Source organism: Sinohyriopsis cumingii, chromosome 3 (assembly GCF_028554795.1).
Source record: "Sinohyriopsis cumingii isolate HCF-2022 chromosome 3, ASM2855479v2, whole genome shotgun sequence".
NCBI classification, from domain to species: Eukaryota; Metazoa; Mollusca; class Bivalvia; order Unionida; family Unionidae; genus Sinohyriopsis; species Sinohyriopsis cumingii.
In genome coordinates, this window is record NC_142963.1 from 108730278 (window position 1) to 108746436 (window position 16159).

At 36.6% G+C, this 16159-nt stretch overlaps 1 protein-coding gene across 1 annotated transcript in view; it reads left to right on the forward strand.

Moving 5' to 3' along the window:
- The window catches only part of LOC149803521 (uncharacterized), a 77377-nt gene that overhangs the window by 35258 nt on the left and 25960 nt on the right, over positions 1-16159 (forward strand). Inside the window, exons 6-7 of the mRNA XM_089953275.1 lie at positions 2508-2637; positions 12164-12282. Coding sequence (XP_089809401.1) covers positions 2508-2637; positions 12164-12282 — 249 coding nt within the window. The remainder of the gene's footprint in view (positions 1-2507; positions 2638-12163; positions 12283-16159) is intronic.

Sequence of the window (16159 nt, forward strand, 5' to 3'; positions counted from 1 at the left end):
AGGTTCTTTGGGTAAAAGTCAGGAAGGGCAACTGTTACCTTTAGGGGACATCATGTGTTGATTTGAGAATGTTACATGGCAAGAAAGATGAATGCCAATGGGCCCCCATGAATTTTTTTTTAAATAAAGATTATGTAAAGTTGAGAGATATCAAGAACATTAAGCTCTTTGGGGTTTGGAATTGCAGTTTTTGAAACTGTACTGGAGATAATTAAGGTTCAAGTAAACTTGACAATGTTTTGAGTTGAGCGTAATGTTTACTGATGCTGCATCAGTCTTGAATCCTACTTTGGACTTTTAAGTGCATTGTTTTCCAGCTTGACAATAGCCGTACATATTTTGTTAAACCTTAAGAATTAAATCTCCTACCTTACTGAGAAGGTTTTGTTAGGGTTGACCAGTCTGTACTATTCATAGGGAAATGAAAATGTCCACAAATTAAAAAGTAAAACATCTTTGCAAGATGACATACCTTTAATTAACTTGATGGCCAGATATATATGTTTTCAAAAGATTGGAAATTTATTTCGCATTTTATGCCACCCTTGGTCTTGGTAGCGATCGTAATCATAAACTTTTTTCAAGCAAAAAGGAAACTAGCACAATAAACATGTTCCAGTCTTTGGCAACAATCCATCAGATTCCATTGCTTTCATTTAAGTTTGGTGCTGTTTTCCTTTGATGAAAGATGTTTTGTTTTTATTGAAGATTGTAGTTGGCCAGCTTTGATGAAGGGTGCTCATGTTATTGAAATCATGTCTTTTTATTATTGCGTCAGTAGTATCAAATAATTGTAGAACATTGATTGAGAATGACATTTCGTCCTTTGCTTAGTATTTATACAGAACGATCAGTGCATAAAAGTAATACATTTTTTAAAAGTTTCAGCAAAGCTATCTGTTCTGGGTACATTAAAAAAAGCTGTCATTTGATCAGTTGTAGCCATTCCTGTTCCTGCCTTAAGGAAATGGTAAATTGTGGCTAGTTCTGTAGCATGACTATTTAATTGTATTACAGCATACATTACTCAGGCCAGATATCAGCACAAGTGGATTATGATATAACAATGCACTGTTAAGATGGTTTATCAATATGAACAAAGAATTGGTTTATGTAACAATAGATTTATTCCAGTGCATTTTATGTACAAGTTTGCAGATTTATTATTGGTACCTTTGAATTTCTCCACTCCAACCCAAGATTGTATATACAAATTTAAACAGCCAACAATGTTGTGGCAGTAAAAAGTGTCAGATGGTGTATTTTGTCGCCAATATAAAAAAATCACAGTTTGCGACATTGGTAAATGTCACTGAATAAACTTTTTACACATTCTTTTGCTCTTAATGAGAAATTTTTTTTTTTCATGTATGAGAAAAATACATGTAGATGAAATTTAGGAGCCATGGCATGATCGCCATATATATTAGAATTCATACATGATCCTTCCCCAAAATGATAATAAACTTTTACATATTATTTTTCGTAATTTTAATATGAAAAAATAATTTCTCTGTGATAAAAAGATACATGTATATGAAATTTTGGGAGCCATGCCACGATTGTGTTATATCCAAATTTATGCTATAACGGAGAGTGCTATAGTGGGGTCACACTATATAAAATGATACCAGTGTTTTTATACTGGTGATGAAGAGCTTTAGTTAGCTTGTAAGACCAGTAAAATGAACATTATTTTATCACAATGCTAAAGACTATTGTCTCACATATTCTGTTTGATACTATCCAATTTTTTTAATTTCTGTCTCCAGAAATTCATGCATTAACTGGCACAAAATTCTTGTGCACACAGTCACATTACAAAGCATATTCAGATATTTATAAGCAGTATATATGATGATGAAGTTTGAAATAGTTAAGTGATATTGCAACTGTGAGACATGGTGACCATTTACGTACCTAGTATATGAGGATATTACTCATGGTCTGATTTTACATGCTTATGAAGGATATATTCTTTATCAGCAGATATCACACCGCCATATCAGTTTCAAAATGGCTTAATCAGTATGCCCAGTTTTGGCTACTGGTTTGACAGTTACTTGCTGACAATTTATAGATTTTTAGTGGTATATGGATCATAACAATGTCTGCTTCTATTTCATATTAGGTTGTTTAAATGCGTGTAATTTCTCATTGGCTTTTTCACTTGAAGGAAGTAAAAATATTTGAACTGTGCAATGTGTATTGTTGTCATCCCAATGTATAATTATGTTTTTATCTGTGTTTGTACCTGCCCACATTGATGGCAAAACATTTGTCAGTGTTTTATTCTTTAACTTACAACTGGAAAAAATATTGTCATTAGATACTGTATTGTTATCATTTATAACTTAAGATTTTTATCATCTTATTTTCTGATCTGCAGTTTCAGACAGAAGAAATATTTGGAGATGGATGGAATGTGTTGAGATATGAAGCTCTTGGACTTGTTTAATTGCATTTTAGTGTTAGCACATTATTTTCTGATTCTGGCAATTTTTCAGAGGAGGCCAAGAAGAAATCAGTCTATGTTAACAACATCCCCCCTAATACTTCAGAAGATGCATTAAAAACTCTTTTCCCAGACAGTGCCAATGTAATCATTCCCAAAAATTCAGAAGGAACAAGCTATGGGTAAGTAGCTGGGATCCAGTCTATTGTATGACAGACATGTGACATGTATCTTCTGGTTTTGTGAAACCTCTTGTGTACAGCAAAGGAACTTCTTATATATTTATTGTCAGATTTAATGTCTGTTAAATTCATTACATGTGTGTCTATTTAAATTTTGTAAATTAGAGGTTCCTGAATAATTTTTTTGAAAAACTGACATGTTATATTAAATGAATTTGAAACATTTCAACTGTACTGTTGCAAAAATCTGAGAATTAGTATATTGGATGTAAGCAGTTGAAGAAAGAAAATAAAATGTTCTAATCAGGAAGAGTAGAAACATACCCAGGAGAAAGGGAAGAAAACATTACAGGTACAACAAATGCTTCAGGAGAGACATAATTACAGAAGGTACAAAGAACTGACAGAATTCAGTATTTTCATAAATTAGCTGCATTCATGCTAACAATTTTTAAAGAAGGATTGCAGATCAGATTAGAAGAAGCAAAATGTTACTGAGCCATGTCACAACCATAGAGGTGTGGAATCGAATATTCACTTTGAAGAAGAAAAATTGGAACAGTACTTATCAGGAAAATTTGATCTGAATATTAAAATTGCATTGGCAGGAGTAATTCAGAACTGAAAAATAATGTTTGAAAATGAGAATGTATTCTGAAAAATGGAAATGTATTCACAAGGACAATTGAATCGTGTTATAGAGGAGAATGTTTGCAGCAATTATATCAGCGTCATACGAATGAATAAAAGAGACTTGGATTATTATGGATACACACTAAAAGTTTATGGATGTTGTTTCATATACAGTGAACTCATTATTCAAGGCTGAATCAGATAGTTGTGTTTTGAACCCATTATTCAAGCCTGAATTGGATAGTCGTACTTTGAACCCATTATACAAGGCTGAATCGGATTGTCATACAGTGAACTCATTATTCAAGGCTGAATCAGATAGTTGTGTTTTTAACCGATTATACAAGCCTGCATTGGATAGTTGTACTTTGAACCCATTATACAAGGCTGAATCAGATAGTTGTATTTTGAACCCATTATACAAGGCTGAATCAGATAGTTATATTTTGAACCCATTATACAAGGCTGAATCAGATAGTTGTATTTTGAACCCATTATACAAGGCTGAATCAGATAGTTGTATTTTGAACCCATTATACAAGGCTGAATCAGTTGTATTTTGAAGCCATTATTCAAGCCTGAATTGGATAGTCATGCATTCAACCCATTATACAAGACTGAATTGGATAGTCATGCATTCAACCCATTATACAAGACTGAATTGGATAGTCATGCATTCAACCCATTATACAAGACTGAATTGGATAGTCATTCTTTAAACCCATTTTACAAGCTGAACCAGTCATACATTTAACACAGTATACAAGACTGAATCGGGTAGTTGTACTTTGAACCCTTTATACAAGGCTGAATCAGATAGTTGAATTTTGAATCCATTATACAAACCTGAATTGGATAGTCGTACTTTGAACCAATTACACAAGGCTGAATCAGTTGTATTTTGAACCCATTATACAACCCTGAATTGGATAGTCATACTTTGAACACATTATACAAGGCTGAATTGGATAGTCATGCATTGAACCCATTATACAAGACTAAATTGGATAGTCATGCATTGAACCCATTATACAAGACTAAATTGGATCGTCATGCATTGAACCCATTATACAAGACTAAATTGGATACTCATGCATTCAACCCATTATACAAGGCTGAATTGGATCGTCATGCATTCAACCCATTATACAAGACTAAATTGGATAGTCATGCATTGAACCCATTATGCAAGACTAAATTGGATCGTCATGCATTGAACCCATTATACAAGACTAAATTGGATAGTCATGCATTCAACCCGTTATGCAAGACTAAATTGGATAGTCATGCATTCAACCCATTATACAAGGCTGAATTGGATCGTCATGCATTGAACCCATTATACAAGACTAAATTGGATAGTCATGCATTGAACCCATTATGCAAGACTAAATTGGATCGTCATGCATTGAACCCATTATACAAGACTAAATTGGATAGTCATGCATTCAACCCATTATACAAGACTGAATTGGATAGTCATACTTTAAACCCATTTTACAAGCTGAATCATTCATACAATTAACCCATTATACAAGGCTGAATTGGGTAGTTGTACTTTGAACCCATTATACAAGGCTGAATCAGATGGATGTAAAAGGTGATTTGTTCATGACTGAAACCTTCAACATTATGGATTGTACAAGGCCTATTCAGAAGATTATATTTAGAGGGTATTATTACAAGAGCCCATTCAGCAAAAGCCTAAATTCACCTAGAATTCTTAATTTATGAAGTATTCTGGATATGTTTGTGGTGTATGGTGGATTTCACAGTTCTTTAAATACATTATTGGCTAGATCATTCTGAGGGGATGTGAGCTAGGTGCCTTGCTGGGACAAGGATACATTGTAGCAGCTGATTCAGGCAGTCCTGGGTGAGTATCAGACCTGCTACAAAGTCTCTGAAGTTCAAGACAAAAATGAATAGACTAGATTCCTGAAGAAAAAAATTAAATATGTCAAGATGTACCTGTCAGAGATTGCATATAGACAGGATATCTAACAGCTTTTACAGTTGCATGGTTCACAGTTCTTAAGAATGAGAATTTATATAAGGAAATAAAAACAGGCAGTATTGATATGCCCTCTCTGATCTACTGGAATATTGTAACTAGCTGACATGGAAATAATGTGTACCTATTAAAGGATTATGAAAATATCAACCAAAGAAGAAAGCTATATCAACAGAACTTGTACAGAGTCGGACATTTGAGGAGGAAATCTGAATACACAGTGCTACCTACTTTGGGCTTTAGAGTTTATAATTTCCTTAAAGAGGATTCATGTGTTATCCGGATGATTATAAAATGTTTTTTGGAGGAGCTTCACTCTTGATTAAATGCAAAGTTGGAAGTGAGTGACACTACAAGTCTCTGGTATTTGATGTTCTGGATCATAGTGGTCAGCAGACATATTACCAGCAACTGCTTTTGAAAATTGAATTAGACAATTCCTGCTTGGAGATGTAAACCATGATTGCACGTGTCTTGAAATACCAAATCTCAGTTGCAGTTGCCCATTTATTCCTAGCAAAACGTTTATGGTTGCTAGAGAAGAAATACTCCAAGGTGAATGAAGCATTCTTGCCAGTTTCCTTTGAGTATATTATGAATAGGTCCAGAATACCAGTTTTATTATATACCTACATACACCACTCCACCAGTGAATTTTTGACATTGATATAATGTATAATGCATAGATTGGGTCATTAGTACAGTATATTGCATAGACTGGGGCAGTGATCCTCACCATATTGAGTGATATAATGTATAATGCATAGACTGGGTCTCTAGCAAAGTATATTGCATTGACTGGGGCAATGATTCTATCTGTATTGAGATACTAGTATTTGTTGACAGTCAATTATTGCACTGTCAAGTTCTTTTCAAGACATACCTGTTGAAGATCAAACTAATGCTTGTAAATTTTAACATAGCTCTTGTGAGCCATATAATTGGAACAGTTGCAGGTAGTGGATACAGGCATATTGCAGCTGTTTGTGATTGTAATATAGATTGGCCTTGAGTTTTCTTGACAGAGACCCGAATGAACAAAGAGCAGCCAGCCCAACAGATTTTGTGTCTAACAAAGATATGAATGAATAAGAATGATGAACAGATTCTTACGTTTTTATATGGTGATGGATGAACTTTAAATCATTTTGTCTATAACATGGGCATGAATAAATGAGGACAAACCAACAGATCTTGATTCTGGAATAGCCTTGAACCAGCAGATCTTGATTCTGGAATAACCTTGAACCAAAGGATCTTGATTCTGGAATAACCTTGAACCAAAAGATCTTGATTCTGGAATAACCTTGAACCAAAAGATCTTGATTCTGGAATAGCCTTGGACCAACAGATCTTGATTCTGGAATAGCCTTGAACCAGCAGATCTTGATTCTGGAATAGCCTGGAACCAAAAGATCTTGATTCTGGAACAGCCTTGAACCAACAAATCTTGATTCTAGAATAGCCTTCAACCAAACTATCTTGATTCTGAAATAGCCTTGAACCAACAAATCTTGATTCAGGAATGGCCTTGGACCAGCAGATCCCATTTCTTGTCATTGACTTGAATGAAGATAAAGGCACTTAATCTCATACCTGATTGGGGGGGGGGGGGCTAGCAGATTTAGTCTCTGAACATGAATTTAAAAAAGATGATTCAGTTGATTAGTTTCTAATGGTGGATCTCATTTATGAAAAAAAGTGGATGACCAGGGAAAAGCCAACAGATCTTGTTTCTAACAGATATGGAATGGACAAGAAGGATTCTCTGACACTGATGGGCATTCACAGTCTGTTTACATAGACATGATTTATCAAGAGAATAACAAATCTTGTTTCAGGCAAGAATGTAAAAAAATATGAGCCATTGATGTTCATTGTTCCCACTTGACCAAGATGTTATATAAATTACATGAAGTTGACAAAGATGATGAAGGATATGTTCTCATTGTACATATATTTAGTACAGAAATGAAACCAAAGTAAATATGTTGGCAGCAGGAACAGGTCTTTCACATCCTTGCTGTTTGTTATACAGATTTCTGTTGTTCATTTGCCAGTATCGCTTAAAGGCAAGTATTGAACCTGTAACACAAGATACTTTTAGCTACCTTACACTACTGTGTGACTGTCAGTTGATTGCTGTATCTTTCTGGAAGATTACTGGAGAAAGCCACATTTTTGTACCGTAGTTCCCAGATATAATAAGCTGTTGTAACTACCATGAATGGCATACATGCTGGTGCAAAATGTGCTTCAAAGCTAAATGTGTCCTATTTCTTTTTTGTTGATTTCTTAATTCCGATTTGAAGTGAACCACATACACTTGGCAGTACAATATGTGCCAGTAGTCAGAGTCTGTATTGTGCTCAGTCGTGTTTTTTACCTTACTAGTACTGTCCCACTCGAACGCAGTATCAACCATCAGTATTGACACTTCAAATCTGAAAGAGGCTCCTGGATTTGACAACTTGGGGGTCAGTTAACTCCTGATACAGAACTGTAATAGGATCTCTGATATTGTTTCTGATGTAGACTTAAATACCAAAAATTAGCTAACAGATCTGCTCTGATATTGACAGGGATTGACAAGGATTCATCCATGCTTAATTATGCCATTAATATATATTTTTGAGGAGGCAGTATGTTTTGTATATGATTCAGCCAGGAATGAACAAGGAGTCCATACATCCTGTTTCTGATTGGGCCAGGAATGGACAAGGAGGAGTCCATGCATCTTGTTTCTGATTGGGCCAGGAATGAACAAGGAGTCCATGCATCTTGTTTCTGATTGGGCCAGAAATGGACAAGGAGGAGTCCATGCATCTTGTTTCTGATTGGGCCATGAATAGACAAGGAGGAGTCCATGCATCTTGTTTCTGATTGGGCTAGGAATGAACAAGGAGGAGTCCATACATCTTGTTTCTGATTGGGCCAGAAATGGACAAGGAGGAATCCATGCATGTTGTTTCTGATTGGGCCAAGAATGGACAAGGAGCAGTCCGTGCATTTTGTTTCTGAGTGGACCAGGAATGGACAAGGAGTCTATGCATCTTGTTTCTGATTGGGCCATGAATAGACAAGGAGGAGTCCATACATCTTGTTTCTGATTGGGCCAGGAATGAACAAGGAGGAGTCCTTGCATCATGTTTCTGATTGGGCCAGGAATGGACAAGGAGGAGTCCATACATCTTGTTTCTGATTGGGCCATAAATGAACAGGTTGTCAATACATCTTGTTTCTGATTGGGCCACGATTGAACAAGGAGGAGTTGGTACATCTTGTTTCTGATTTGGCCATAAATGAACAAGAAGTCAATACAGCTTTTTTCTCATCAAGTCATGAATGAATGAAGAGGAGTCAGTGCATAGTGTTTTTGACAAGTAAAACGTTCAGGACCCAGCAGATCATGTTTTCTGAATGACACTGGAGGAACCAACAGAAAATGTTTTCAACATGGACATAGCCAGCTTGTGTTGTTTCTTAAATGGACTTTGTTGGTCCCACAAAACTGGAGCTAACAGATCTGTTCCAAGATGTAGGTGAAGAAGGAGAATTCAGTAAATTTTGTTTCTGAAACAGGATCGAGGAAAAGCCAGTAGATCTTGTTTTTGATCTCCAAAATGGATTATTTTAGAGTAGACAATATTGCTACTGACATGACCATGGATAAACATGGAGGAGTAAATAGATCTTATAAGTGGGGTGATTGTGATGAAAAGAGAGCAAACATCAACTTTTTATTATGGTTTTCAGTTTAGAAGGAGCCAACACTGCTTGTTTCTGACAATTTCACAAGGATAGCAAAAAGGGGGAATCAACATACTCCGCTCATGACATTGACATGGAGGACTGAAAAGCACCAGAAGATCTTTTTTCTGATATGGACATGAATGAACCAGGCAGAGTCCAGATATTGTGTTTCTGAGAAGGACAGAGAGGAGAAAATGAGTAGTTTATGTTGCTTGTTATTAACAATCACATGTATGAGCAAGAAATATCCAGTAGATAAAGTTTGACATATGATGAGGCACTTGGTCCTGTTTTTTGTTCGTCAAAACAAGGAGGCAAGAGATCTTGTCCATCTCATTACTATATATGAAAACAGGGAACATTTTATTTCAGAGGTGGAGCTGGATAAACAAGGTGCCAAAAGGTCATGTTCTTACATAGCCATGGATGAAAACAGAAGTGCCAGAGTATCCTGTTTCTCTAGTAAGAATATGAATAAAAGACAGAGGCAGCACATGTTGTATCAGGCTTAGGATGTAGGAGAAAGTAATGTATCCTATTTCTCTCATAGCCAATGATGAGTCAACAGACTTGTTTCTGGATTGACAGATGAGATGCCAATGATGAGTCAACAGACTTGTTTCTGGATTGACAGATGAGATGCCAACTGATAATGTTGCTGTAAGGACATGAATGAACAAGGAAAAGTGGAAAATCTTGTTTTTTTAACATGGGTATTGATTTAAAGTAAGAAGTTAATATTGCTTGTGACTGACAAAGATATCAGGACCAAAGAGGAGGCAGTTGATCTTTCTGAAAGAAACAAGAGTGACCAACAAGGTAGGAACAAATCTGGTCAATGACAATGGCATGACTGGTCAAGAAAAGGCAGAAAAATCTTATTTCTGGCAAGGGTATGATTGACCAAGGAAGAGCCAACAGATCTTGGTTCTGATGTTCATTTGTTTTTGGTTGCTTTCAACTGCTGTTTCAACAATCAATTTGTCATGCCCAGGAAATGGACAACCAAAATGAAGCTGATCAGATAGAGCTGAGACAATTGTCCCATTTCATTGTCATATTCCTGTCACGGCCCGGAGTGTTCTAAAGTGCCAGCCTTTACTGATCATTCCATCTCACGTCTGTCTACGTGGGTTTGAGTCTTGGGCTTGGCCAGTGTTGGTATGTGAGAAAACTTGCCAATAGCTTCTCGTGGGTCGTGGATCTTAATAGGGTTTTCCATGGTTCTTCCTCTACCAGTTATACTGGCCGACATTTATAGCCTATCATGTGCTGAAAAATGGCATTAATCCCACAGCAACAACATCATGATATGCCTATCTGCAGTCAGTTTTCGATTTTTCACTGACAGCTATATACAGCCATCAAAGAATAATCATGTCAGAACTGTATTGGCTGTTTGATAAAGTGGATGTGTGTTTGAGACACATGATGGAGCAGAATTGGAAGAAATAATGACTTCACAGAATTTGAAGAATTAATGATTTCACATGTATACTTCAAGTTACATAACCATCAATAAGGGAACTTGCTAAAGTTATTTGGCTCTGACTTTTTAGATTCCTATATATTTTGTACAAGATGAAAATAATGTTTTTGATAGACTATAAATGGCAGTGGTAGAAGGCTAAATGGTAATTCTTTCTTCTGATGCCATGTTCAGCACTTAATGCAAGGTTAGTGCATTTGTAACAGTTACTTATCACATCCACAGAAGTAAAAGTGAGTGAAAGAAATACATTTAAAAAAATAATTTGGTAAAGACAGTTCATAATTTATACATCTACTTTTAAAAGGTCCTTTGCTTTGACTCCAAGTAGTTGTGAAGAGAACAGGGATTTTAATAATTTTTAGACATTTGTGGTTTTTTCCTATATATGACCATTTGTAATTGCCAGCAGTCTTTCAGTAGTGTATTGTGAATTCCTTGAAAACTTTATAGATCAACAATAGCAAGCACACAGATCTTGATTGATGAGCCATCTCCACTTTAATCATCATGTACTTGCATTGGCCAGAGGCTTCATGCAAGTTAAGGAGTTTTCAATAGAACTTCATTTATTGAAATGAAAATTGATGAGGTTTTTCTTTAAGAATACCCAGTTCTTGCTCCGATTTCATAGTTTTGTGGCAATTGCTTATGGAGTTATTGCCTGTTTGACTTGAAACTTGATTCATCAGTTTCATTTGTGCATGGTAACATTTGAAGGACTTGACGGATTGAAATCAAATTTGATGTGAGGTTTTATATGGAGAAGATATAGGTCAGATTTGATTTTCAGTTTATCTGCAGATTTTTGTATAGTTATGGCCCATGTTTGACTTTGAACCTATCAGTAAATGTTGACGGACTTTGTGGGTATAGATGAAGCATGCTTTAGGTTAAGAAGATATTAGCCGTGATTAATTTATATAGTTTTCCAGCAGTATGTATAATGAGGTATGGCCCCTTTTCTGCCCTTTAGTCAATCATTTTGACACAGGCCATCAATGTCCTCCGTAATATTTCTAATTTTTAAGACCGCAGTCGCAGGGTATGGCCAATTCAATGGTGCATTGAATGGTCGTGATGCTGAAAAATCCTTATGTAATGGTTATTGCACAATGCAATTTTTAAACATGGTTTACTGGAGTCACTTGGTGAGCCCATGTCTCCTGCTTTATTATCCTGCAGATTCAAATGAAAATGGCAACTTACATGGGTTGGTTTGTCTTGCAGTACCCATATATCTTGAAATTAATATTTTGTATAGAGTTATGTAAGAGAAGGTCAGCTTTTAATGATTTTAAATTACTTCCATTATCTTTGACAGTGATGACCAGTCAGTACGTCAGCCTGAAAGTTTCTAACTCCATGAAGAATTCTATGGGAAAAATGCATTTTTAAGTAGAATGTTAGTCTACTATAAATGAGTAATGTTGTGCTTTCATTCCGCGTACATGGTATGGATTAATATGATTATGGTAATTTGATACATACATCTTCCTATACCTGTTTGTTGTATGAACGAGGCACTAATGAAAGACCAAGTCAACAAATAACTTACGCTTCAGTTAAGCACAAAAATGGGCTTTTTGTTGTTTTCTTAGTGTCTGTTGGACTTTTGCATTGTCTTTCTTTTTTAGATTGGCAATATTGGAATTTGATAGTGCAGATGCTGCAATGATGTGCATTGAAACCAGTGATGAAATGGAACTGAATGGGTACAAGCTGAAGTTCAGTCTTGCAGTGTCAAGTAAAACTGGTAAGCGTTTGATTCATTAACCTCAGAAGTTTCCCTCAAACTGAGATTTTACATTCTCTTTCCTTTGAAAATTGTGACTTTGAGAGTAAAAAAAGAAGAAAGGTTGGAGAATGTTTATAATATATTTAATTGTCCATAAAAAGTGGTTTGACTACATTTTAATCCTTGATGCTTGCTGAATGTTAACTGAACATGACAGTGAAATAGGATATCTCACATTTTAGGAAAGAAAATTTAAGATCTGTTTTGTAAAACTGTGACCTTGTGTATAATTTGTTTTCTTCTGCTTTTAGCACAGTCCTTATTCATACAGGTTTCTACACAAGCATCAGGGATATTGTGAAGCATTTGTCATTTTGTCCATTAGTTCATTGGTCTGCACCTGTCAGTTTGACGGTCATGCTTTTGCTGAACAAAAATAGACTTGATTATATACTTTGTAGTTAATGGAAAGCTGTAAGAGGGGTATGTCAGGTAGAATGTTAGATGTAGAGCTGTGTATTGCCCAGAATAAATGTATTGCCACTTGTAACAATTACATCCTTTTTGCATTGCCATATTTATCAATATGTATTACAAAGTCAACCATTTTTTAAAAAATTATATATATACATGTAACAGCTGGGCAGGTCTAGATGCATGTTATGCATCACCAGAACACGAAGTTTCCCAGGAGCAAATATTGGGAAGTGATCATGATTCATTAATGACAATGTTTCACCTCCTCCTGAAAATGATCCCAAAAAAACTAACAAACCAAGAATCAGATTTGACCTTGAAAAATTGAAAGATTCAGAAGTTGCAGAAGCCTTCCAAGCAATGATAGGTGGTAAATTTGCACCTCTGATAACCCTAGACACCAGGACACTGACCTGGAGTCCATAACAAGCATGTTCATCACAGTTTTGACTAGCATAGCTGTCAAGATCATTGGCAAATATCATTGAACAAAGAAACCTTGGCTCACAACAGATGTCCTTGAACTCTGTGACAAAAGAAGAGAACTGAAAAAGGGAAAAAGAGATCATGAGGGAGCTAGAAAATACAGAGATAAACAACATGAACAGGAAAAGCATGAACAATGCAAAGGAATCATGGATAGAAAGACAGTGCCATGAAATCAAAGACAGTCTGAGTAGAAATGACAGCAAAATGGCATATCATATCAGCTGGTGAAGGATTTCACAAACAAGTGAAAACCACCACCATCATAGATAAATCCGGAAAATGCCTCACAGAAGATCAGAGGATCCTCAAGTGAGGGACAGGATACTGCTCAGAATTGTACAGTCATGAGACCCAAGGAGAAGCAGCAGTACTAAACTTACCTCCAGCAGAAGAAATTGACAACTCCATTCTTCATGAGAAAGTAGACATTTCAGAAAGGAATGTCAGCTGGCATTCATAACACACTAGCAGAGCTCATTCAAGCAGGAGAAGAAGAGATAGTCACACTCCTCACAAAAATCTGCAACAAGATATGGCAGACAGGAGAATGGCCCACCACATGGACTCAGTCTTTGGTCATCGTGCTGCTCAAGAAAGGAAACCAACAGCTATGCCAAAACTACTGAACCATCAGTCTGATCTGCCACCCATGCAACAGACTAAAGCTTCAAGGTAAGAAAATTATTGCTAAAGAGCAGGCAGGCTTCCAAGCAGAAAGGAGCACCACAGAATAAATCTTCAATCTCAGACTCCTTTGTGAGAAATACCTTCAGCATCAGCAAAATCTATACCATGTCTTTATAGATTTCAAAAAAGCCTTTGTTAGGGTATGGCATGTGGCTTTATGGGCAACTATGAAGAGCTACAACATTAGCGCATACCTAGTGCGTGTTGTTGAGCACCTCTTGGACAAAGCCACCAGTGCTGTCCTCATCAATGTTAGCAGAAGAGATTCTTTCTGAACAACAGCTGGAGTCAGACAGGGATGAATCCTGTCACCAACACTCTTCAACATTTTCCTGGAAAGGATCATGGAGGATGCCTTGGAAGACCACAAGGGTACTGTCAGCATCAGCGGTAGAAAAATAACTAACTTTTGTTTCCCAGATGATATTGATGGTTTAGCAGGAAATGAAAAAGAACTAGCTGACTTGGTTGAGCACCTTGATAGAACCTCCATATCATATGGTATTGAGATTACTGATGAAAAAACGAAATTGATGACAAACAACACAAATGGCATCAGTATAGAAATGATGGTCAGATGACGGAAGCTGGAAACAGTCTCAAGCTTCAAGTACTTGGGATCATTTATCACAGACAAGGACTTCAAACCAGAACTACTTTGCAGGATTGCCCAGACAACAGCAGCAAAAACAATGTTGAGACCAATATGGAAAGACAATAACGTTGCTCTTGGTTCCAAAATAAAGCTGATGCGCTCGATTGCCATATCCATTTTTCTGTACACTTGTGAAGCATGGACACTCATATCAGATCTACAACGAAGGATTTAAACATTCGCAGTGAGATGCTATCACAAGATATTGGGCATCTCGTACTTTGATAATGTAACCAATTATGACGTCCACAGCAGGATCCAACCAGACATCGGACCCTATGAAGACCTCTTGACCACTGTGAAAAAACAAAAACTGACTTGGTATGGTCATGTCTCAAGATCATCTGGACTGGAATAAACAGTCTTGCAAGGCACATTGCAGGGGTGCAGAAGAGGCACACAGAAAAGAGGTGGGAAGACAAGATTAAAGAGTGGAGATTCCCAAAGACAGTAGAGAACAGGGAAAGATGGAGAGAATTGGTTGTGAAGTTAATTGTGATGCCCCAGTGACCTCTTGGGTTATGGGATTGATGATGATGATTATATATCACCATAGATTAACCTCATTGGTGTGACCTCAGGCAAACTGCTTTACCCTTCTTGACTCAACACAATGTAATATTCAGAAGTGTAGTTTTGCCATCAAACACAAACATTTATTCACTCCAGTTCCAACACCTACACAGTGTCACCAGTTATTTGCATGGAGATCTGTCTTACCAACATATCCAATACTAAACACAAGATGGTGGCATCCAGCTTTTGGTCGTGCCACTTCAAGCCCAGGCTTTGTCACAGACATACTACAACTAGTACATGATATGGCAAAGGTGGGCAAACTGTGGCCCACTGGCCGCATGTGGCCTGCCAAGGGCTTTCATGCGGCCCGCCAAGGGTTTTCATGCGGCCTAGGAACAAGTCATCATTTGCACTGACTCTGTTTATGTTACTCTGTTTATCAAATAAATGTGCTTCTTTTGAAGTTTAAGTTTTCAAATATTAACAACTGAAAATTAATTAGATGTTATTAAGAAAAATCTTTTGATTTTGCTATTTCAAATATTAATTATTTTACTTAATGAACTATGCGGCCCGTGACAAGATGTAAATTTGTGTATGCAGCACTTGCACTGGAAAGTCTGCCCACCTCTGTGATATGGTGATCACATCTCCCACAATGTTAAGTACTGGACCTATGTAGCAATAGGACTAGCACCTGACATTTTTATCAGTAGTCTCAGATTGATCATTACCCATTATCAGTTAAGTGATTTCCCTTTCCTGAATTCTTGTTACTTAACTTTTTATCAATGCTCATAGCCAGCGCCTGGAGATTACCATTTCTGAACATAATGGACTCTCCATTTGTCAGTCTTCCATCCAGTCTCTGTCCTGTGGAGCAGACCAAAACTAGACCTGTTTGTAATAATTTAGAACAACAGACTCCTCACCTTTGTCTCTCGTTTCCAGACCCAGAAGCATAGGCTGTCAATAAATTGGGCATGAATGTAGTCATACACCTTTCCTCCATATGTTTTGATACCAAAACAAATCCAGAAAATGAGCATTGTCTGCAAAATAGTATTG